Raw genomic sequence first — 24,814 nt, 5'->3', positions numbered from 1 at the left:
CCAGTAAGAGCCCCTGAGGTGCGATGCTCAGGAGGTCCCTTTAGTGCTCAAGCAGTCGCCAAAAGGCGAGAAAGGAAGGCAACGTTGCCGCCACAGAGCCGCATTAGGTGGGGGTTTGGCATCACATCGATTAGCTATTCCAGGAGCGAGACTTATCTCGAAAGCATGGAGTCGTTCCTTCGCGAGGTGCCGGACTTGCGCGTCGGCAGCTAAGATGTTGCTGGGTCAAGCCTTCGTGAGCTTCTCCTCCCTTCTCCGCACTCTCCTTCGTGCTCTATGTCCTCAGGTCCTGACCCTTGAGCGAGCTCAGCCGCCGCTGGTATGCCAGGTCATGATGCCGTGGACAAGGCCAGGGGGTGAGGGCTGGAGAGCCAGCAAGAGCTCCTGAGTCGCGATGCTCAGGAGCCCCCCTTTTAACGCGCGAGCGGATCGTACGGGTATGGGAGAGAGAGAGTTCATGACACCCCCACGTTATTCCTCAGGTAGTCCCTATAAACCAATCACGAGAGAAGCAGGGGTTGCCATTACGATTGCCGGCCGGCCATTGGTTGCTCCAAGAGAGTGGTGAGGACACTGAGGGCCTGGTGAGGTGACGCTTGCGGGGCTGTCACGGGCCAGAGCTCGACCACTCAAATTTGTCGACGTTGCAGGGACGGACCCATGCACAAGCGTCGTGCCAGTGCGAGCGGCTCCAAAGGTAGGTGTCAATCGAGCAGGCGATTATCACAAGCGGGTTAATCATGAAGGGCAAATCAGCTTAGATAGATGCAGGAAAGATACATGCCACTGGGTCAGGCTCGAGCGGCTTGGGGATGATGCATCACGAGGGGCGCCCCCAGCAAGGTGAACTGAAGACATAAGCAAAAGGGATACATGCCGCAGGGACAGACCCATGCGACCTGGGAATAATGCTGCCCTGAGGGCGCTCCCAGCTGAAATGAACTCGAAAGACGTCACCTGATACCATTGTAGAGCGGGTGTTGAAGCAGCTGACGATGCGCGGTGAAGAGGCCGATCCTCACGAGCCTCCAGAGCCATGAGCCTCGGGAGGCTCTGGAGGTCCAGGCGGCTCCTCGAGGACTATCTCCATCTCTGCCAGGACCGCGTGGTGCCTGGCCTCTTGAGCTGCCAGAATGCTCCGCATAAGATGCTGGTGAGCAGCAACTGCGTTCGGCAGGCCGAAGGGCATGCGAGCGTAGTTGTGCGGCGGACCCTCGCAGCGTCCCACGTGCAAAGGCTAGAGGCGCTCCTGAGACGCGACTCGGCTGAGCCCTGGGTAGTCCATGCAGACGCGCAGCTCGCCATCCTTGCCTGGATGGGGAGCTACGCCAGGCAGGCGGCGATCGCCACGTATGACTCTTGATCCTTGAAGCTCCTGAGTGGCCTTGGTGATGAACTCCTGAGGGTTGGGCCTTCCTTGCCTCATGCCTTCCTGAGGGAAACGTGTCGCAAAGCACGCCTCCAAGTGGTGCCCGAACGCCTCCCTCGTGATCTTGGCAAAGTCTGAGGCCCTCCAGGAGAGAGCCCCCGAGCCTTTCCCGAGGAGGGCGCCGGGCGTGCCTTCCTACGCGATGGAGGGAGGCGCCCCTTGCACGGGCACAGATCCTGACGCGGCGCCTCCGGAGATGCCTACCTCCTGAGGCCTTGAGCTGGGTGATGTCTTCGTCTTCTTGGGAACTGCCTCGGGAGGGTTCTCACTCTTGCTGTCTGGGTCTTCAACTCATGCAGCTTGGAAGGCACGCTCGAGGGAGCACACTGCATACTTCTCTTCACAGGGGACTGTGATGATTCCGTCGCTTCCCGGCATCTTGAGGACATTGTAACCATGGTGAGTCACTGCCATGAACTTGGCCAGGGTTGGATACCCGAGGATGGCATTGTATGGCAGGCGAATGTGGGCAACGTCGAAGTCGATGAGCTCGGTACAGTAGTTCTTGCGCTGTCCGAACGTGATAGGGAGGCGAACCTGCCCTATCAGAGTGGTGGAGCCGTCAGTGACTCCTAAGAAAGGCTTCATTGGCTGGAATTGATCATAAGGCACTTGGAGGTTGTTGAACGTCTCGACGGACAAAACATTGAGCCCTGCGCCGCCATCGATGAGGGTCCTGGTAACTTGCACATTGTTGATGACTGGGGAGCAAAGCATTGGGAGGACGCCAGCTGTAGCTGCACACTTGAGCTGATCTGCTGAGCTGAACATGATGGTGCACGTGGACCACCTGAGAGGGCGCGTGGCCTCGAGCTTGGGAAGGACTGCGTTCACCTCGCGAGCAAACTGCTTGAAGATGTGCTGAGAGGCTGGGGCCTGGGCACCGCCCAAGATGCGAGTGATAGCACGCGGCTCCTGGAAGCCCCCAGCCCCCTCATCCTGGTGGTGGTCGTCATTCCTTCTAGGCGGTGGTGGCAGAGGAGGAAGGCCAGCGTTGCCCTGAGGGCGGTCCTCGCGAGGCTGATCCCTCCAAGCCCTCTCGCGAGGCTGGTCCTGCCAGCGATCCTTGCGAGGGCGGTCACGCCGCTCCTGGCGAGGGCCTCGGTCGTCCCATCGTCCTCCACCTCTTCCTCCTCCTCGGTCGTAGCTCCGGTCGTTGCGCTCGAGGCGTCAACCGATGTGTCCTTCTCGAACGGCCCTGAGCTCCTGGCATTCGTTGGTGTTGTGGGTGTAGAGGTTGTGGTAGGCGCAGAATCGGTTGCCCTTGGACGACTCCGGCTGGTCTCTGCCGCGCTTCATGTCTGGTTCTGCTGCGAGCACAACTGCTCCTTTGCGCTTCACGTCCTTGGCCTTGGCTTTCTTCTCTTCTAGGTCAGCAGCTGGAAGCTCAAGAAGGGAGAGGCGCCCCTCCTCAGCCCTTGCGCACTTGGTCGCCAGGTTGAACAACTCCAGGGATGTGCACAGATCCTCGTGGATAGCGAGCTCCTCCTTCATCTTGACATTGCGGACGCCGCCAGAGAATGCTGAGATGATGGCCTCCTTGGTCACCTTGGGAATCTTGAGGCAAGCATTGTTGAAGCGCTGGATGTACTTTTGCAGGGTCTCTCCAGGCTGCTGCTTGATGCGGCGCAGGTCTCCCACGACTGGAGGACGATCGCGAGTGCCCAGGAATTTGGCAATGAAGCGGGTGCGCATCTCGTCCCAAGAGGAGATTGATCCGGGAGGCAGGTTCAGGAGCTAGGTGCGGGCATCATCCTTGAGTGCCATGGGAAAACAATTCACCATGACCTTTTCGTCTCCGTTGGCCGCCTCGATGCCCAGCTCGTAGAGCTGCAGGAACTCTGCATGGTCGGCAGTGCCGTCGTAGCGAGGAGGCAGATCCGGCTTGAACTTGCCTGGCCAGGCGACACTGCGCAGCTCGGTGGTGAAGGCACGGCAGCTTGCGGTGGCCACCGGAGCCCTTTGCAGACGCGGGGCTTGCTCTTGGAGATTCCCGCGTGCCACCGCCAGGGGCAGCGTGGGGTCTTGACGTGCTGGCGCAGGGATGCGGTCTTGATGTGCTGGAGCGGGGAGCACGCGAGCGCCTTCTTGAGGCCGTGGGATCTCTTGGCAGCTCTTTCTTGTCACGCGGGCACTGGACGCGGCGGGTCCCATCCAGGGGCCGCGCGCCTTGGAGCCAGGGCGCCTTCTTGGGGAGGAGGTGGCGGAGGCGCCTCCTGAGCTGCATCACCCATGCAGGACGGAGGGCGAGGCAGCGAGAGGGACGGCGTAGGAGAGCCCCCTGCGTCACTGACGAGCTCGGTGATGCGAGCGAGCCACTCCTCATAGAGGTCGTCGACGGGGCGGTAGTGTAGGAGCTCACGTGCCAGGAGCAGCACAGCCTGCGCATCCGTGGGAGCGCGACGAGCGTGAGATGACGAACTAGCTGGGGTTAGCAATGGAGTGGCGGTGCGGCCTTCCCGCCGCACCGAGGGATTCAGCAACGACGCTTGCTGCTCGTTCCCCACCGGGCCGGTGGCGGTGTTGGCGGCAGGCGACGGGTAACGATGGGGAGGCCCACCGACGAGAGCCATCTGGGCGACGCGGGCAGCCCGGCGCGAGCTTGGTGAGAGTCTGCCATGGATGCAACGAACAATGGAACACGAGACGGCGGAAGAAAGATTCCGACGCACTCCTACCTGGCGCGCCAAATGTCGGATATCGGGTTCCGGCAAAACCCTTAAGGTTCGAACTCTGGGGTGCGCATGAAGATCTACTTCCTACCGATCCACGTCCCAATGCCTCGCCGTGAATCTAAGCTGCACGAGGAACAACACGAGGGACACAAGGTTTATACTAGTTTGGGCCACCGTTGTGGTGTAATACCCTACTCTAGTTTGTGGTGTGGTGGATTGCCTCTGGGGCTGATGATGAACAGTATAGAGGAAGAACAGCCTCGCGAGGGGTGTTCTTGAGCTGGTGTTGTGTTCTACTTGGGTGGATTCGATGAGGTCTCAATGGGATTAGATCTCCCTCCCTTCCTACTGTGGTGGCTAGCTCTATTTATAGAGGCCCTGGTCTTCTTCCCAAATATTGAGCGGGATGGGAGCCAACAACGGCCATTTTGAAGGGGAACAACTAGTACAAGTTATCCTGACTAAAGTTGGTCTTCGACTGCCAAAGGCACTGGCGAAGACGCCATCTTGGGCTCCACGGTGACCTCCGTCCTGCCGCACTGCTGGTCTTGGTCTTGTTGCACCGATATGGTAACCTTTGCTTGATGCCTCAGTACTCCGTTCCTGCGCTTGCCCCATTAGCACCAAAGAGGAAACGAGGACACTGCACAGGCTGGCGCCCGCCTGGTCTCGATCGTCATGGCTTGCATCACGAGCACCTCGCGAGGTACTCCTTGCTTTGATCTCTCCGCCTCCTCGTGAGCCTGCCTGGTGAGGCCGGCCCTGAGGAAGCCTTGCGTCGTACGCCCTGCGAGGCTTGGCCCCTCGCTAGGGTCTTGAGCTTGGGTTGATGAAGACGGGCCGTACTAGGCCACTGCTTGAGCCGCGCCGCAGGCCGTAGGCAGGCAAGTCTAGGGACCCCCGTTCCCAGAACGCCGACAAATGCCGCCGTCCATGAGCACTTTGGTAAGTCGAAAGCCATCCACAATTGGACTAAGGACCAATGCGGCAGGTGCCCGGACTGTTCTGAATTTTGGTTCGTCACTGGCATTGAAAGTTATGTCCGTGTCGTTCTAGGGGTTTATTGCTGCAACTTGGTAGACTTCGCACGAGGCTGCGGAGTGCCCTTTTGCGCCTGTTGTTTGAGGCGAAAGTCTCGAAGACTGTCACCACTGTAGGGTTGTTGTCTTCCGTGGGATGTTGCTCTGCGATATTTTTGGTGAGGAGATCCTCGCTGCTCTTGGCCACCTGCCGGAGTATCCAACATGCTCTAAGGCTGTGGGTTGGTACGATATTCGGTGTTGTGTGTATCTTGTATGGCCAATCGAGCCATCCCTCCAGAACGGTTCCGCGCCCCGTAGTAGGCTTTGATTTTTTGTTATTGGATCGGGCAATCGACGAGGGTGCATCCTTTTTTTCCGGACAAGGGGTTTAGTGGAAACCGGTGGCTCCCAAGAGGCTGCCTGAGTTTTTCGGGCGCTTTCCATTGCGCAGTACTTCTGCACTATAGTTTCCAAGTCAGCTAAGTGTGATACGTGACGGCGATTGATTGTATTGAGTGTTCCCTCGTCCGTGCAGTTTTTGCAGAATAATGAGATTGCGTCTTCATCGTGGCAGTCCTTGATCCTGTCCTTGACAAGGAGGAATCTGGCCCAAAAGTGATGGACCGTTTCCTGGGACTGCTGTCTGATGTGGGTGAGATCGCTTATATCTGGATGGGTGGGTGGATTTAAGTCTGAAACCCTGACCCAATCTGGGATCCAGAGCTTGAGAAAATTCCGAGCTTAACAGTTCGGACTCCGGGATATCAACCAATTTTTCTGGCCCACGATCCGATTCTAAGCTCGGAATACGGGGCATCTCTTCCCGCAGGCGAGTATCCTGCTCTGTGAGCTTGGAGATCTGAACATAGTTTGTCCTCAACATAGGGGAAGAGTCGTCCCATGGCTCCTCCACTACCGCTATATGATGGGTGATCGATGGAGATTCGATTTCTCTCTTATCGGTCTTAAGCCCAACCCGATCATAGTCCGTAGCGACCCCCAAGGCGGCGATGTGATCCAGGAGTTTTTTTAAAGATGACAACTCCACTGGATCCATCTGTTCGTAGTATTCTGAGCTAACGCGAAGGAGATTTTCGATGACCCAAGAGGTCATTGTTAGCCCGACGGCCGAACGGGCGGCCATGGTAAAGCCACCCAACCAGAGGGTTTGGCCTGAAGCCAGGGCTCCCCCGGAGGTGATGTTGTACTTGATGACAAGGCGAGCCATCAAGCCTATCTTCGACGTCACAGTGGACCTCTCAATGAAAGCACCAATGTCGGTGTCAAAACCGGCAAATCTCGGGTAGGGGGTCCCGAACTGTGCGTCTAAGGCTAATGGTAACAGGAGGCGGGGGAGACAATGTTTACCCAAGTTCAGGCCCTCTCTATAGAGGTAATACCCTACTTCCTTCTTGATTGATCTTGATGAATATGAGTATTACAAGAGTTGATCTACCACGATATCGTAATGGCTAAACCCTAGAAGTCTAGCCTATGAGATTATGATTGTTGTCCTATGGACTAAACCCTCCGGTTTATATAGACATCGGAGGGGGCTAGGGTTACACAAAGTCAGTTACAAAGAAAGGAATCTACATATCCGAATCGCCAAGCTTGCCTTCCACGCAAGAGAGAGTCCCATCCGAACATGGGACAAAGTCTTCTATCTTGTATCTTCATAGTCCAACAGTCCGGCCAAAGTATATAGTCCGGCTGTCCGAGGACCCCTTAGTCCAAGACTCTCTCAAAGCTTCCTGGATAGCATTCACACACTGCTCTGCGGGATTGCAGCTTCATCTTCAGGGCGGCGGTCCTGTCTTCAAGCTCGGCCTTGAGCAGCTCCAGATCTAGGTGGTGCCCCTCAGCCAAATCAGCACGTGCCTTCGCCACCCTCTCCTCCACCTCCAGCTGGACCTGGGCTTCTCGGGTGGTGACGACATCCTCAGCCGCAGCAGTCTGGCGCTCCCTCACCTCCAACCTCTCCAACGCCATGCTATGCTCCACTGCCTCCAACACCAAGTCATCATGGCGCCTCAGGAGCTCCGCCTCGGCAAAGGCCGCTTCGTCTGGTGAGGAGGCCAGGAGGGCGTGCCGCTCCTCAACTCCTCGCTCAAGGGCAGCATTTGAAGACAGAAGCTCCCGCTCCCGCTCCTCGGCCTCCTCGCAACGGAGGCTGGCGGCTTCGGCCACCTCCATGGCGCGGGCACAAGCCTCGTGAAAAGCTGCAAGTGAGGCCGCCGCAAGCGCGTCGGCCTTGTCGCGCTGAAGTTTCCCGAGGTTGATGGCAACCTTCAGCTCCTGCCACTCATGCGCCAGGTGGCGGCCTTCCGCCTCGAGCTTGGTGCCGACATTAGCAAGCTCCCCGCCAAGTATTGCACGCATTGCCTCACTGAAGAGCTCGAAGCGAATGTCACTGCGCCCGCGTGCAAGCGCCAACGCATCACCAAGGCCTTCTTCGGCCCCGGAGGCTACCGAGGAGGCACTGGGTGTCTTGCCTGCCTCCGGCCGGGGGCTAGCCGGTGTAGCCCCACAACCTGAAGACGAAGGCTGCCCAAGAGGCATCCGCTTGCCAGCAATAACCAGAGGAAGGATCACCGGTGCGTCCCCCGTCCCACAGGCTGGGCCATGGAGAAAGGAAGCAGGAAGCTTGGGCCTGCGGGCCCCTTGTGGCACCCCGGCGGCCAGAGTCGGCCCCGTGCCCTGGGCAAGGCCAGGGTGCCGGGGGCTGTGTGCCGGGGTTAAGCCAGGATCCTTGGAGGCACTAGCCTCCCAAGGTTCCGTCTTCACAGGAACCCTGCAAGACCCTGGTCAGGCAGCGCGCAAGGAATCAAGAGCAAAGGTACTTACTCATCTACAGCCACATATCTCCTCAGTTTTAGCGGTCGACGGGTGCCGTCGCTGCGGCATGGAGACCTCTTCCTCTTCAGGAGTGATTCAAGGCTTAGGCGGGGCCGACCGGACCCCGACGGACAACCCCCGGGAGGAGGAGCGTTCGGCGAGGCATCGATGCCTGGCGGGGTCTTCTGAGCGGCGACTTCGGAGCCATTGGTGGGCGCCTTGCCATCGGTAGCCACTTTGAATCCATCACCTCGAGCTTCAGGAGCCTCTGCCTCCGGAGCATAGGGTTGTGCTGACCCTGCGGCGGCCCCATTTTGGGCCTCGGGAGTCCCGATCTCCCGGGCCCCCAGTGGCGCCAGGCCTCCGGAGCAACCCTCAGCAGCTGTTGACGATGGGCGCCCCTGCCTCCACACTTGGGGCGCACGCAGCAGATCAAGCAGCTGGGGAGTCATGAAGACGGAGTTCTCACGAGGCCCCTCAAGGCCCTCCAGGAGCAACCCCCACTCGTCGAATAGGAGCATCTGCCCCATGAAGGTCGTCTTGATCGAGCACTAATAGAGGAGGCAGCCATCTCCTGGAAGGTCGGCAGGCTCGGATTCGCCCGTCAGGAGCTCAAGCACCATGCTCAAGGTCCCGGCGGTCAGTGACGGCTTCTGCAACCTCATGGGATCCTCGACACCGGCAAGGTCCCACATTGGGCGAGAATGGCGCTGGAGGGGAGCGACGCACTGCCTGACGAATTCCTTCACCACCATTGGCGTCGTCACCTCCATCTCCTGCAGCCTCGCCAACCTCTTCCAGACGCAAGTAAGGCGACGGGCGGAGAGCTTCACCTGCCCCCAACCAGAGCTGGCCGCGGCCGGCGCCCGAGGAGTCAGGAGCATGGGGTTGCACATGCTGGCATCCATAAGCAACCACTACTTCCGGAACCCCTTCACAGCGGGCGAAAGCTCAAAGTCGATCCCCGGGCCGGCGGTTGCGGCCACAGCTTCGAAGGTCGCACATCCTGGGCATTGGCGGGCATCGACCAGCCGGAGCAAGAACAAATGGCAAAACAGGGCCACGGAAGGAGTAATGCCGACCATGGCCTCGCAAAGGAAGGCAAAAATGGCAACGATGATGACGGAGCAGGGATCCATATGAGTAGGTGGATCTGGTAATGCGAGATTACAACATTGAAGTAGGGGGATAAGGGGGGAATCAGACCCGCAAGGAGAGCGAGGATGGGGATCTCAGTGGCGCTCACCTCGCCCACAAGCCAAGACGCAAGATAGACGGCCGTTGCATTCCACTCATTGGAGTCAGCTGCCAGGGCATGGCAGACCTTGTCCAGCCCCTCCCAATTGATCACCGTCGACCACTCGAGGGCTAGCTCCAAGGCCGGCGGGGGCCTAGCCGGGGCGCTCGGCTTCCCCTTCTTCCTCCTCTGCTGCGGGGCCATGACAGAAGCAGGAAAAGGGGGGAGGCGTCGACGCCGGATCTGCGCACGGAGCTACAAGATTGGGAGAGGAAGAAATGAAGGCCGACCGCGACAACCTGCGAGGGCGAGCTGCTCTGGCAACGGGTGACCACTAGGCCTGGCGGATATCAAGGCAGCGTGGGGAAGTGGAGACGCCCACGTCCCATCAGTCGCCATGCCTCAACAAGGCCGCAGGAGGTTAGGGCCTGCGGTGCTCCACACTTGCCCTTTGGCTTCGCCTAGAAGCCAAGTCCGAGTGCGTCTTGGGCCCGGGGGCTACTGTCGACGTTCTGGATATGGGGGTATCCAGACTTGCCTCCCTGTGTCCCACCACGTGGCTCCATCGACGGCCTGGTATGGCCCAGCTTCAGCGTCAACGACTCAAGACCCTCGCAAGGAGGACGACGCTAAGACCCCCGAGGGGACCGGCCTCTTCAGGCTAGCTCCCGAGGGGCGGAGAGTTCTATGCAAGGTGCACCTCACGAGGCTCAGCTGACGTGATCCATGACGACCAAGGCCAGGCGGGCACCAGCGGGCGCAGAGCGCCAGTTTCCTCTTTGGTGCAAGGGAGGCAAGCCGCAGGCGCGGAGTCCCGAGGAATCAGCCAAAGGTTTCCATTCTAGTGCAACAAGACCAAGACCACTAGGACGGCAAGACGGAGGTCATCACCGAGCCCACCGCAGCGTCACGACCAGGGGCTTTTCGCAGGCGAAGACCAGTTTAGTCAGGATAAGTTTTACTACTTGCCCCTTTCAAATCAGGCCGTTGTGGGATCCCTTCCCGCCAACATTTGGGAAGAGCACAAGGCCACTATAAATAGGACTTAGCCACCACCATAGAGGGGCATCCAGTTCACATCCCACCAGCTCTCTTGAGCTCAAGAACACCTCACCTCTTGAGGGCACTTCATCCACTGTACTAGTTCATCCTCATCCATTCGAGGCAATCAACCAAAACACCGGAGTAGGGTATTACACCGCAAGGTGGCCCGAACCAGGATAAACTGTTGTGTTCCTTTATCTCTTCGAGCTCATCGCGCTAGGCCTAGGACGATCGCGAGTAGGCAGGCTGGGTAGGTTGAGATCTCCGCACGCACCCTAAAGTTCGAACCTTTCAAGGGTTTGGGGAACCCGTAATCCGGCAGCGTCTAGTGGTAAACCCGATCCCATGATCTATTTCCAGCAGCATGATCTTGGGTGCGTGGTAAAAAATGTTTGGCACTAGCGTAGCATACCGCGTGTTCCAACACTAGCCTTGTCGCCATAGAGAAAGTCCGCACAAAGAGAGTGGATGGAGGAGGAGAACTGCAGTGCTCGCGCCATGGCAGCGTCAGTGCAGTAGGACGAGAGAGAGGAGGCCGAGATGATTGGCGCCGGAAACGACTCCAGTGTAATAGGATGTGGGCAAAGCGGTCAAGAGGAACGACACTGACGTCGAGAGGGGCGAATAGGAGGGCTTTGAGGCAGAGGATAGAGGAGCAGAAATACAGCGTGTGCGCCATGGCGGCATCAGTGGAGTAGGATCATGGAGAGAAGGCCGAGATAAACAACGGCGAGATGATGCCACTGCAGCAAGACGCGAGAAAGGAGATCGAGAGAAACCACGCCGACCTAGAGGAATAATTATGCAGTGTCTTAAATCACACCACACATATGCATGGATGTCATGTGGAACTACGAGATTAGGCTAATTGGCAAAGGAAATTTTGAACAGTCGATCATGCGCATCAAACGTGAACACAAAATTGGTCGAAAAGAACTCCAAACATGAATACAAAATTGAGCATTTATGGTCCACAAAACTACGAACCGGCCACAAAAATGAAACTGTAACATCGATGCGCATCTTTTTTGTGGAGAGCTTATCTTGAATTGAGGCACCGTTGTGTAGATTAGAAGGGAGAAGGAAGAAAGAAGATTAGGGAGGAGATTACTGGAGGTAGAAGAAGATAACACGTACATGCTGTGTAAGCGTTCGCATCCCTCTATCCTCCTCCCGTGCAAGGGGCCCACCCATGTGCGCTCGCAATGGCTAAGCTTGGCCTGGCTCGCTGGAAACTGTCGACTGAGTGTTGCCAGCGAGACACGGCGAGAGGTGCTTTGAGTGTCGTGTTGTGCAGGCTCAATAGTGAACACAAGCAAAACAAACAGCCCAGTTTCTTTCCGCATAAGCCTGATTAGGCCTAATGCAGACAACCAAACACGCTCTTCAACTCTTTCACTATCTTAGCCATGCATTCTCTGTGGAAGAAGCGCAGCCGGGTGCAATCAGGAACGACATAGATGCGGAATGGAGAACGTGGCGCCACTAAAAAACCAGGCAACCCGTGGCATGGTGGGAGGTCGCGAGTAGTGTGTGTGTGTGTTGTTTCTTATGGGTGAAGGCGAGCAAGGCTTCTCAATAATGTTGTAAGAGCATCTACAGCCCGACCCCATCAAAAATTGCAACAAATCCACCGAACCCTTCCTTCTCAACCTTTCTCGTGCACGGACCCTCGCCGTCCTCCATCCTTACTCCCAATCCTCACCATCGGTCCGGATCCACCGTCGAAGATGTCGTCCAGACTGACCCAGACCACCGCTCAGATGCAGGTGGGCAGACAGCCCAGATGCAGGCGGATCAGGACGAGTAGGACACATTCCGCCTGGAGCACCACACATTCCGCTCAGAGCAAGTGCCCGACTAGTGACTCGAGGCCATCCGTCACGCTCTGACATTTATTTAATTTTGGCATGTCCGGTTTGTTGAACTATGATTTGCTTTGCTTTGTTTCAAACTTTTGAATTCAGACAATTTGTATCGTATGATCGACGTGCATGGATTTGATGGTCGAAATTTAAGATATGTCGATGTGCGGCGCAACATATGAGGGGCCGACGGACGCTGCCCGTGGATACGCCCGCGGGCGTATAGGGTGCCGGATTTGCCAAGTCCGGCTGTAATGCTCTGATGTGTTAAAACTTTTTCTCCTATCTTACTGAATTGACGCGCAAGTATCATACGCGCTCCAAAAACCGTGTGTTGATAGATTATTTTCTTCTACCCTTACTCCTTGAACCAAACTCGCCAATAGAGATCGCGAAACAAGTGGTACTAGCGGCGGCGGATGTGTGCGCACGCTGCGACTGACTTAGGCTGGTCATAGTGAGGACTAACTTATACTAATGTCATGCATATGACACTACTCTAAGTTATTAACTCCATAGGGCAAAATAATATAGTACTAGGGTCTTTTCGCAAAAAAAAATTATAGTACTAGGGTCATAAATGGCTTCATTTATTAGTTTATAGACTCAATCTTTTTCGAAAAACGCTATGTTACAGTAACATATTATGTTAATGTAAATATATTTTTTTATTAACTACATACCACATAAATAAAAAAAATTGAAGTGCGCTAGTTACTCCCACTGTGGCTAGCCTTAGGCGATAGGCATGGTCCGTGTACTGTGGAGAAGCCGCGGCCGGTTGCCAGCCAGCCATATCAACCGTCCACGTACCCCCACAGCCCCAACAAAACCAATTGCCCTTATCCTCCCAGGCCAGGCAAGGAGCCGCAACCGCCCTTATCTCACCTCAGATAATTTAGATTAGATCATTCTTATTGCATATAATCACCCTCGTCCAGAGGAGAGTCCCCAGCTAACAAAATCATCTCTTTCTTCTTCCCCAAAAGGCGAAGCACGAGATTCTGCCCAGAATACCCCCGCCGTTGCCGCGCCCGCGGGTATATATACCGCGCCCGCCACCTCCAACCCACCACACACACACACACCCATACATACACACCGGCCAACGGTAGCTCTCACGCCGCGCCGGCCCGCCACCCCCGCACAGATCCTCCCCGCCGGCCGGCAACTATGGTCGGCCTTCTCCCCCAGACCAATGCGGCGGCGCAGGCCGAGGTCCTCGGCGACGCGTGGGACTACCGCGGCCGCCCCGCCGCCCGGTCCACCACCGGCCGCTGGGGCGCCGCCGCCATGATCCTGGTGGCGGAGCTCAACGAGAGGCTCACCACGCTGGGGATCGCGGTCAACCTGGTCACGTACCTCACGGCCACGATGCACGTCGGCAACGCAGAGGCGGCCAACGTCGTCACCAACTTCATGGGCACCTCCTTCATGCTCTGCCTCCTCGGCGGCTTCGTCGCGGACTCCTTCCTCGGCCGCTACCTCACCATCGCCATCTTCACCGCCATCCAGGCATCCGTGAGTACTCCTCTCCTTTTGACTTTGCTGCTTGCCTGCTTTGCCGTCCCTCGCCGTGCAAGTTTTAACTGCTTGACCCCCCTTTTTTTTCCTAAATAAAAGATCCCGTTCTTTTGGTGGTAGGTTGTTAATTAGTTACTCTTCAAATCAAAAGAAGAGAAATATCAATCTGTAATACTTCTTCTAAACCTGTTTTTTTTTAACAAATGGAGCACACGTATTAACTCGATACTGCTGTGAAAAGAACGGCCACCAAACCAACACTGTTTAATCATCATGGGTCTAACATATGCTTCCAAGATCGCGTATGGGACTATGGCGTATGCCACAGTGGATGAGTAGGACTACTACTTCATCCTCTTAATTCGGAGATCAGTAATTCGCATGAGATTAAATCTGAAGTTTTTTTTTTGCAAGGAAGAATTTTATCTCTCTCTGAAGTATATAGAGTAATAATGTTTTACAAGTTGCGATAGATAGTAATCAAGAAGCATCTATATATACGTGCAGGGCGTGACGATCCTGACGATCTCAACGGCGGCGCCGGGGCTGCGGCCACCGGCGTGCACAGCGGAGGGCGGCGGGATAGGGACTTGCTCCCGCGCGTCGGGCGCCCAGCTGGGCGTGCTGTACCTTGCGCTGTACCTGACGGCTCTGGGCACCGGCGGGCTCAAGTCGAGCGTCTCCGGCTTCGGGTCGGACCAGTTCGACGAGTCGGACCGCACCGAGAAGTCGCAGATGATGCGCTTCTTCAACTGGTTCTTCTTCTTCATCAGCCTCGGCTCCCTCCTGGCCGTCACGGTGCTCGTCTACGTCCAGGACAACCTGGGCCGGCCCTGGGGCTACGGCGCCTGCGCCGCCTCCATTGCCGTCGGGCTGGTGGTGTTCCTCGCCGGCACCCGCAGGTACCGGTTCAAGAAGCTGGCCGGGAGCCCGCTGACCCAGATCGCGGCCGTGGTCGTGGCCGCGTGGCGCAAGCGCGGCGTCCAGCTGCCCGCCGACACCTCCATGCTCTACGACATCGACGTGGGCAAGGTGGCAGCCATCGAGGGGGGCTCGACCAAGAAGAGCAAGCTCAAGGAGCGCATCCCGCACACGAAGCAGTTCCGGTAAGCTAACGAATTAAGTGCCACGCTCTCTTGCTTGCTTAACTCATTTCCTACTCCAGTAAGTAGATTATTATGATAATCATGGATGACATGGGTCAAAGTTGCATGCGTGGCCTTACAAGTCGGCTGGTCATAGTGGGAGTAACATAGATGCCACATAAGCAAAAATAATGATGTGGCAAGTAGTTAATGAGGAGAGATGCAAATAGAGTAACATAATATGTTACTATCACATAGCGGTTTCCAATGCATAATGAGTCTACAAAGTAATAAATGAAGGCAACTATGTTACCGCACCTATGACACTACCCACTATGAAGGTAGTAACATAGACTAGTAACATATGTATGTTACTAGTCTAAGTTACTCCCCACTATGACCAGCCTAAGAAATATACTAGTCCAGTATAGAGACCAGAGATGGTACTGTTGACTGGCCCCAGCATTGCTAGTGGACAAGAAGCTCGTAGTGTAGTGTAATAAAGAGAAGAGGAATAAGGGTGGCCAATTTAGTGTCTCTTAATCATTAGTAAGTTGATAATTCTAAGCTCTACTCACTTGGAATGGAAGGAATGCAAGTTGGTGTTAGATTCAGCTTTTGCACCGGAAGTGTGTCCCCTCCAAATCCGTTCGTCATTTTCTCCCAACTTGGCCTCGCGCACCACGCGCCAACGGTGAATCTAGGACGAAAGCGACCCGCCCAGGCCCAGGCTAGTAGGAGTACTACATTTTCTCACCCCTAAGAGACCCACTGACACGCCGGCCCGATCCACTTGCATACTGGTGTGTTTAGGGCGAGTAAGGAGAGGATAACCATGGTTGGCAGGCGACAAATGGCGAGTTTGGCAGGCAGTGTACCAATACCAATAATTGCCACTATTCTATAGCTATAGCGATGGTACACCGTGCCCCTGTCCCCTCCTCCTCTCCTCTCCTCTCCATCGGTCCACTGATCCTGGCTGCCCCCGTCCTGTCCTGTCCTGTGGAACCACCTGCACGCACCCAAGCCTCCTCCCTGCAAGAAGAATACAAGACGCGTTGCAAGTGCGGTGTGTCATGTCATGTGCTACGTTACGGATTCAGAGACGCCGGATGGGACGCAGTACATGCACTGGACTCATACTGGATACTGCTAGATAGGGATAGGCTGGCTGGCTCCTGGAGATATGGTCCGTCATATGGTGTGGTGGGGAAGGAGGATCGTATCGGGGGCTCTGCTCTGGAGCCTGGTCGGTAGGCAACGCCAAAAATTCTCTGATTTGCCCCGTTTCCTTGTAGTAGGTACTAGTAGTAGTTATAGAGTTTTCTGTAGGAAACCTAATCGGCACTTAGCAGGCGGGCGGCCGAGAAACCGAGGACGGGTGTTCCAAATTCAGAATGGGCCTTGTGTTTCGAGTCTACTCCGTACGTATACTTTACTTTGCAACCGACGGTTTCTGTAACACCAATAGTGGAGAATTATTGATCCAACTGTTAAGCTAGTCTCAGAGCCACACACCACTAGTTGCCACGGACTTATCAGCAAAAGCAGCTCTGCATTGTCATCCCATAATCAGGCACTACTCCTATATAGGACGGAGTACTGTACAGAAATCATAGGTCGCTGACAAGCGGAAATCAAGTCTTTTGTGCCTGACAAAACAAGCTAGGAGAACGCCAGTGTACACCTCTTTTTCACATGGAAACGAAATGGAGTTAGCTTCCTTCAGACCTATCATCGTCTTTTACACACACATACAGTATATATGACCTGCACAAGTCTTGAAATATTCTATGGTGGTGTTATCAAATCAAACACACACGTTTTGACCGAAACTCCTTTTGCTAATGCTCCACGCCCACGGTAGGCCAGTAGAGAGGGGTAGACGGAAATCACCTTAATTATTAGGTGGGTGGGTGTTTCTGCAGAGGAGAGGACCGAGACGTGTGCGTACCGAATGCTTTGCGTGATTGGGGCAGTGGAAAAACGAAAAGGCCCATCAACAAGAGAAGAAACCCCTAGACACAACACAAGAAGAAGAAGAAGAAGAGCTAGTGGTAGTAGTGGTACGTCGTGTCTCTGTGTGTACTAGTAGCAGCGAAAGGGAAGTAAATTTGCCCGTTGCTTAGCCATCCCAGTGGTGCTAGCTGATGGGGACAAGAAGATCTAGGCAAACCTTTCTCGCTCACATGCGTCTGCCCTTCCTTTTTGCCATGGCTCGCTTGGAAGCTAGGATCCACACCACATCTCTCCAGTTCACGCTCGGAAAAGCACCGGAGATCATCCCAATCCCATGGACATACTTCATCATAGCCCTCTAAAAGCACTCAACCCATGTGTTGATTGTGGTTGCCCTCTCTTGGCAAATGGTTGTCTAGGTTGGTGAGGATGATGGGGAAATTAACCAAATCCACAACCTAGTTATTCATTGATCGCACCGTTAATTAGCTGCTCCTATTAGAGCACTGTTAATTGACATATACGATTATAAACAAACAAACGGTCCATCGCTGTTCGCCTCCTTTGCAAAAAGCCGCGTGTCGTGTCTCACGTGTGGAGGTGGACGCTTATTTTTTTTTTCCCGTGCCGATCGACCTGACACGGACAGGGTTATTTTGGAGGGTTTTTCAGGGAAAATGGTTTCTCGACAAGTTCCCGCCAATGATTTTAGCTCCGTATATGTTGCTGACATGCTTGTTTTGTTGAATATAATCATCATCATCATCATCACATGATTAGGCTGGGGTTGCATAATCATCACCTGCATCACATGAACAGAAGAGGTTTCCCTAAATAACTGGACAGAACAGGCCTTGTGCCCGGTGATGCTAATTGGCTGTCGGTCACCTAAACCTACTTGTTTAATCCCTATGTGTTCCATACAGATACATACAGTCATGACCCATTAGCAAGTTGGCGTCAGGAAGAAAAATCTCTGAATACTCCTACTTAGCTGTGGACGATTCCCTTCCAAAGAACTTGGCTGTTCTTCGCTTTGGACCCGTAGGTAGATGCTCGGCCTAGGATGATTTGTTGTTTTTGATCTGTGTCTCCATCCGACTGCAGAATCTTGTACCTGTGACCACTGCTTTTAGCTTGCACTTGTTGCATCACAGGCTGTAGTGGCCAAAAGTGAAAGGAACGTCGCATGGTCTCTGTGTGTGTCAATTAAAATAAAATCCAACGTCTCATGTACGAACCGTATTTTTTCCAACTACGTACTTAGTTTTCTGATACGGAACAGCACTTGTCGCTGAAGCTAATAGTAGCAATATTTCTTTTATGTGGTTTATTTATTATCATGTCTCATGTGTAACTCTGAAGACACCAGCTTCTGAAACTTGTCACTAGACAACTTTTTTTTTTTGTCACTAGACAACTGCTCGAGTTAGCTTCTCAAATTGCCGAATTTAAATTTTCAATTTTTTTTTGCTGAATTTAAACAAAGACGGTTTAATCGGTTCAAGTTGATTTCATTTATACTCGTATACAATTAAAGAAAAAACGTATAACAGTGGTACCAGTTCTTGTTCTGATAGACCTCAACTTATTTTTGCAGTTTCTTGGACCATGCGGCGATCAACTCGGACCCCGCCGGCGAGCCGACCAAGTGGCAGCTTGCGACGCTGACGGACGTGGAGGAGGTCAAGACGGTGGCGCGGATGCTTCCGATATGGGCGACGACCATCATGTTCTGGACGGTGTACGCGCAGATGACCACCTTCTCGGTGTCGCAGGCCACCACCATGGACCGCCACATCGGCCCCTCCTTCCAGATCCCGGCGGGCTCCCTCACCGTCTTCTTCGTCGGCTCCATCCTCCTCACCGTCCCCATCTACGACCGCATCGTCGTGCCCGTATCCCGCCGCCTCAACGGCAACCCGCACGGGCTCACCCCGCTCCAGCGGATCGGCATCGGCCTCGTGCTCTCCATCCTCGCCATGACCTCCGCCGCTCTCGTCGAGGTCAAGCGCCTCCGCGTGGCGCGGGACTCCGCCGTCCCAGCGGGCGCCCCCGTTCCCATGACGGTCTTCTGGCTCATCCCGCAGTTCTTTTTTGTCGGCGCCGGCGAGGCCTTCACCTACATCGGCCAGCTCGACTTCTTCCTCCGCGAGTGCCCCAAGGGAATGAAGACCATGAGCACGGGGCTCTTCCTCAGCACGCTCTCGCTCGGCTTCTTCGTCAGCTCGGCGCTCGTCACCGTCGTGCACAAGATCACCGGTGACCGCCGGCCCTGGATCGCCGACGACCTCAACAAGGGCGAGCTCTACAAGTTCTACTGGCTCCTCGCGGGGGTTTGCCTCGCCAACCTCGTCGTGTACCTCTTCGCCGGCAGGTGGTACAAGTACAAGGCCGGAAGGCCCGGCGCCGACGGCAGCGTCAACGGCGTCGAGATGGCCGACGCCGAGCCGTGCCTCCACTGACTGACCTCGCGACGCGCCTGTTCGTCCGTCGTTCGTGTTTCTCAATCGGACGGCCTTGATTTCTTCGCGCATGTTTGTACGATATACATACTAGTATTGGATGGATCGTCGCGCGGTCGTCCACGTGTGCCTACGTGTAGTATAATGGGATTAATAACTTCTTAGAGGTGGGCAATGGAAAAGCCGGGCGGGGAAGGGTGTCGGTGACTGAATGTCGCTGCATTTTGTGAAAATTCCCGCCCAGATGTAAAATCACGCAAATGAATGAAAAGAAAAGAAACTTGTGCTGTTTTGGTTGACCTGGGATTTAGTATTGTCAATTTATTTCTCATGTTAAGTTGGATGGAATTATTTAAATAAATCTTAGACACATTTTTAGACTTTTTTATTTACAAAAAACACACTCAACTTTTTACAAATCGATTCAAACTGATGATTGGGATAACTGTCCCTCCAATCAAACACAATAAGCATCGCGCAAGGGGCGGCCTCTCGCGTTATACATGTCATCAAAAGGACGTGAAATAAAAACGCATTGCGATTGGGTGGAGCTGAGACGCTCTCGTATTGCGCAGAAAAGAGAGACAAAAAAAAAATCACGCTCCTCGCCTCTCCCATTCTCCTCTACTCACACGACCTCCTCTCATTCCGCACGCCAAAGCAGTCGCCGCCTCTGCTCGTTTCTATCAGCGTCGCCAGATCTGGGGAGCTAACGGGAGAAGAACAACGAGCGTGAGAGGCCGCAATCGCGGCAGAAGCAGCATCCACGAGAAGACCCGACACTCAGCGCCGCTGTCCTTTTCTCTGTCTATAGGGCCACTATGACAACCGGTGAGGTGAGACGTCGTCTCCGGCCAGGATGACAGCGGCAGAGGAGGAGGAAGGAAGGAAGCGAACAGGGAAGTCAAAGAAAAAAAAGGTTGGTGGCGCCATTCTCTTGCTTGCCTCACTGCTTCCCCATCCAAATCTCACGGGCTGGTGGACAGGGAGTCAGGGACACGGCTGTACGCCCTCCTCCATCGAGGGTAGGATGGAGGCCGCGGCTGGGGGTGAGCAGCCATTAGCAGATGCGACCGACGACGATGAGTGTGCTCCTGGTGGTCGCTCATATCCCAGCCGTGTGTGGCAGCTGTTGAGGGAGTCCTAGATTCGGTGCCCCTCAGGTGTCCGGCCTAGGAGTATGAGCCGAGTTGGATGGGTCGTACAAAATCAAGCTGAAAGATTACCCACTGTGTCCGGATGGGACTTCTCAATGGACGGCGAGAATAGAGTCCGGAAGCTTCCTTCCCTGATAAACCGACCTTGTACAAACCCTAGACCCCTCCGGTGTGTATATAAACTAGAGGGGTTAGTCCGTAGAGGCTATCTTCTTCACCATCATTGGAATCCTCATAGGCTAAACATCTAGGGTTAGCCATTACGATCTTGAGGTAGATCAGCTCTTGTAATCTTCATCTCGTCGAATATATTCAAGCAGGAGTAGGGTTTTACCTCCATTAAGAGGGCCCGAACCTGGGTAAACACTGTGTCCCCTGGCTTCCTGTTACCATTGATCCTTGACGCACAACTTGGGCCCCCTACCCGAGATCTGCCGGTTTTGACGCCGACATTGGTGCTTTCATTGAGAGCTCTGCCGTGCTGTCTGCAAAAAGTGATTTACGGCTCGCCTAGTCATCAACAACAATATCACTTCTGGAGGGTGTCTAGCTTCGGGGCAGACCCTCCAGTTCGGCGGTTTCTCCATAAGGGCACGTGCGGCCGTCGAGCCAGCAACTCCCCCCATGGCCGCCGGACACCGTCCCCGCATTGGCCCTAAGTACTCCGCAAAATTGGATCCGGCGGATGTTTGCTCTTTAAACGAACTGCTAGACCGCATCGCCGCCCTGGGGGTTTCAACGGACTATGATCGGATCGGGCTCAAGCCCGGCCAGGAAATTAATCACCCGCCGATCATGTCACGCCCAATATGCGACCCTATCCAAAAGGAACTCGAAGGTCCCACCAAGGATAGACCCGCATATTGAAACGCTTTTGCAAGGTGGATATCATTACATCAACATTACATAATAGATGGGGATACATACAAAGGCATACAATGCCACACGAATACAACATCACAATACATAAGAGCATCATCCGACTACGGATGAAACACAAACAGAAACTCAAACGACATCCACCCTGCTAGCCCAGGCTGCCGACCTGGAACCTATCCCCTGATCGAAGAAGAAGCAGAAGAAGAACTCAACGCAAGCAAGCATCGCTCTCGCGTCATGATCATCGCATAACCTGTACCTGCAACTGTTGTTGTAGTAATCTGTGAGCCACGAGGACTCAGCAATCCCATTACCATGGGTATCAAGACTAGCAAAGCTTAAAGGGAAAGGAAGGGGTAAAGTGGTGAGGCTGCAGCAGCGACTAAGCATATATGGTGGCTAACATACGCAAATAAGAGCGAGAAGAGAGCAAGCGGAACGGTCGTGAAGCTAGCAATGATCAAGAAGTGATCCTGAACTCCTACTTACGTCAAACATAACCCAGAAACCGTGTTCACTTCCCGGACTCCGCCGAGAAGAGACCATCACGGCTACACACGCGGTTGATGCGTTTTAATTCGGATCTGGTGTCAAGTTGTCTACAACCGGACATTAACAAATTCCCATCTGCCAATAACCGTAGGCACGGCTTTCAAAAGATTATACCCTGCAGGGGTGTCCCAACTTAGCCCATGACAAGCTCTCGCGATCAACGAAGGAATAGACCTTCTCCCAGGAAGACCCGATCAGACTCGGAATCCCGGTTTACAAGACATTTCGACAATGGTAAAACAAGACCAGCAAAGCCGCCCGATGCGCCGACAATCCCGATAGGAGCTGCACATATCTCGTTCTCGGGGCAACACCGGATAAGTCAAGCTACGAGTAAAACCAACCCTCGAGTTGCCCCGAGGTGGCCCCGCAGGCTCTCAGTTCGGACCAACACTTAGACAAGCACTGGCCTGGGGGGGGCGTTAAAATAAAGATGACCCTCGGGTTGGCCGACCCAAGGGAAAGGATAGGTGGTGGTGAGGCAAATGGTAAAACCAAGGTTGGGCCTTGCTGGAGGAGTTTTATTCAAAGCGAACTGTCAAGGGGGTCCCATAAATCACCCGACCGCGTAAGGAACGCAAAATCCGGGAACATAACACCGGTATGACGGAAACTAGGGCGGCAAGAGTGGAACAAAACACCAGGCAAAAGGCCGAGTCTTCCACCCTTTACCAAGTATATAGATGCATTAATAATATAAGAGATATTGTGATATCCCAACCAAAATCCTGTCCACCATGGAGAAATCTTCAACTTCACCTGCAACTAGCAACGCTATAAGAGGGGCTGAGCAAAAGCGGTAACATAGCCAAACAACGGTTTGCATAGGAAAGGTGTCAAAGGTTAGAGGTTCATGGCAATTTGGGATGGCTTGATAAACAGGTGATAGGTAGCGCAGCATAGCGATAGAACGAAGCAACTAGCATAGCAATGATAGTAGTGAGATCCAGGGTAGCGGTCATCTTGCCTGAAATCCCGCAAGGAAGAAGAACGAGTCCATGAAGAAGACGAACGGATGAAGCCGAACCAAGCGTAGACGAACGAATCCTCACGATCGCAACGAAACAGGAACTATCGAAAAGAAGCACACAACATAGGTAAACACACCACACATGAACAAGACATGATGCACAACAAGCATGATGCATGACAAGCTACATGAAGCTACTCATGGCAAGAGATGATGCAAACAAGAGCAACACATCAAGGCAAGTTTAAATGAGGCCGGGAACAACATATAACAATTCCGGTAAGTCCTCATATGCATATTTCGAAATTGGTCCAGATCTGAATAAACCTTATGTTCAAGTTGTTAAACAGCAAGTTAAGATGCACCAAGATGATCTACACGAGATTCTAGTCAAATTACATATAAAGTTCATTTAGTTCGGAGCTACGACCTAGAAGATATGAGCAAAACAAGTTAAACATGACATTGATGCAAAATGCACTCAAACATCAAGCAAACACCTCAAAACATGGATGCAACACGATAATACGAAACTACATGCAAAATCAAGCAAGTTTCATATAAAGCACACTCAAAACGGAGCAACGGTTCAACACACACATGAAACAAGTTTAAAGGACAAGCTGTCCAAAACAGCAACTAGGCATATTGCAAGCATCAAAACAACATTCTACAACACCTCAACATAATAACAAAAGGCATGGGCATGATGTACAGGTAAAGCATAACAAAACATGAACACTGAGCTAACTCCAGAAATCACTAGAACATGCTCAAACACACATGGTAAGATTGCAAGTTATAACAATTTCAGACTTTGCAGAAAATAACATCACGATGCAATGTTTAGAGCTATCAAAGAACATGTTACAGGAACTTATCATGGCAAACAAAGGCATGGCATGAACCTACTAATTGCATAGATCAAAAGTCCCTTACTGACCATAAGCCAAAAAGGATCAGAAAATATGATGGCACCCACGTAAACATAGCAAGTTATAATACAGATTCATACATGGCAGAAACAGAATTATGAAGGCATGTTAATGAGCTTGAGCAACTCACTACAGAGCAAAACATGGCATGGCAAGGCACCCAACAGTAAGAAGACATATTTGAGAATCTAGGCATGGCAATAGCAAGGTCATAGGATGCATGGAACACTAGTAACAATCATGGAAACAACTGAACTTAATGTTAACAGGCTGACAGCAACATTTTCAAGCAACTTTGGAGCAAGATATGGACAAGCTACAGCAACCTATAAATGCAACCAGGGGCATGGATGGATAGAGGATGACATGTAGATCAAAACATGTTTATAGAACATCTCAAGATTATGCATATAATGATTAGTAGCAATATGTTTATATAGCATCGCGAAATAACAGATTCAGCCTGGCAAAACAGCAACATCAAGTACACTACTTAACAAGCTCGATTCACTCACCACAAGTCATTGCATGACAAGATAAGCATAGCATCATCAAGAAGACATGTTTATGAAACAAACCAAGGAAAGAACAAGTCCATAGCATGCAAGGATCAACTATAGCAAGCTTGGCCAAATTGAATAACAAGTAAACAATCTGCCAGGAAACATTTTGAAGCAAAAGTAGAGCACGAAAATGACATGCTAGACTACTCCATAATTGCAACAAAGGGCATGAATGGATAGATAATAACCACTTGTTCAAAACACCCTTACTGAAGTATCTCAAAATATGCATGGATCTCTCTGTAGCATCAAGTTTACATGGCATCAAAATAACAGCAGAACAGGGACTAAAATCAGCAACATCATGATGCCTAGTTTGCATGCTTGTGCTAGTCACCACATTGATCACAAAAATACATGGTAAGCACCTCTGTAAAGAATACATGGCATAGATCAAAACACATGAAGACATCAACCTCATAGGATGCACACATCAATCATGGCAAAAATGACAAAAGAGCTCGTTCTGTTAACAGACAGCAAAAACATCATGAAGCACTCTTACAATGATGATTCGGGCATCTAGATGACCTCAAATGAACATGATGCAATGGAATGAAATGATGTACTCGTTGAGGCAAACAATTTGACATATTACACGCATAAAACGGAGCT

At 53.1% G+C, this 24,814-nt stretch overlaps 1 protein-coding gene across 1 annotated transcript; it reads left to right on the top strand.

Annotated features, from left to right (window-relative positions):
• The first annotated feature begins 13,137 nt into the window (after positions 1-13,137).
• LOC123156759 (protein NRT1/ PTR FAMILY 6.3) lies at positions 13,138-19,444 on the top strand. Its single transcript, XM_044574937.1, has 3 exons — positions 13,138-13,631; positions 14,142-14,740; positions 18,279-19,444. Exons 1-3 carry the CDS (start codon positions 13,284-13,286, stop codon positions 19,141-19,143), a joined length of 1,812 nt encoding a protein of 603 aa, XP_044430872.1. The 5' UTR covers positions 13,138-13,283; the 3' UTR covers positions 19,144-19,444.
• The last annotated feature ends 5,370 nt before the right edge of the window (positions 19,445-24,814 follow it).

The sequence above is a fragment of the Triticum aestivum genome, chromosome 7B, assembly GCF_018294505.1.
Source record: "Triticum aestivum cultivar Chinese Spring chromosome 7B, IWGSC CS RefSeq v2.1, whole genome shotgun sequence".
Taxonomy (NCBI): Eukaryota; Viridiplantae; Streptophyta; class Magnoliopsida; order Poales; family Poaceae; genus Triticum; species Triticum aestivum.
The sequence above is the reverse complement of the archived record's forward strand: the minus strand, read 5'-3'. Positions and strand labels throughout refer to the sequence as shown.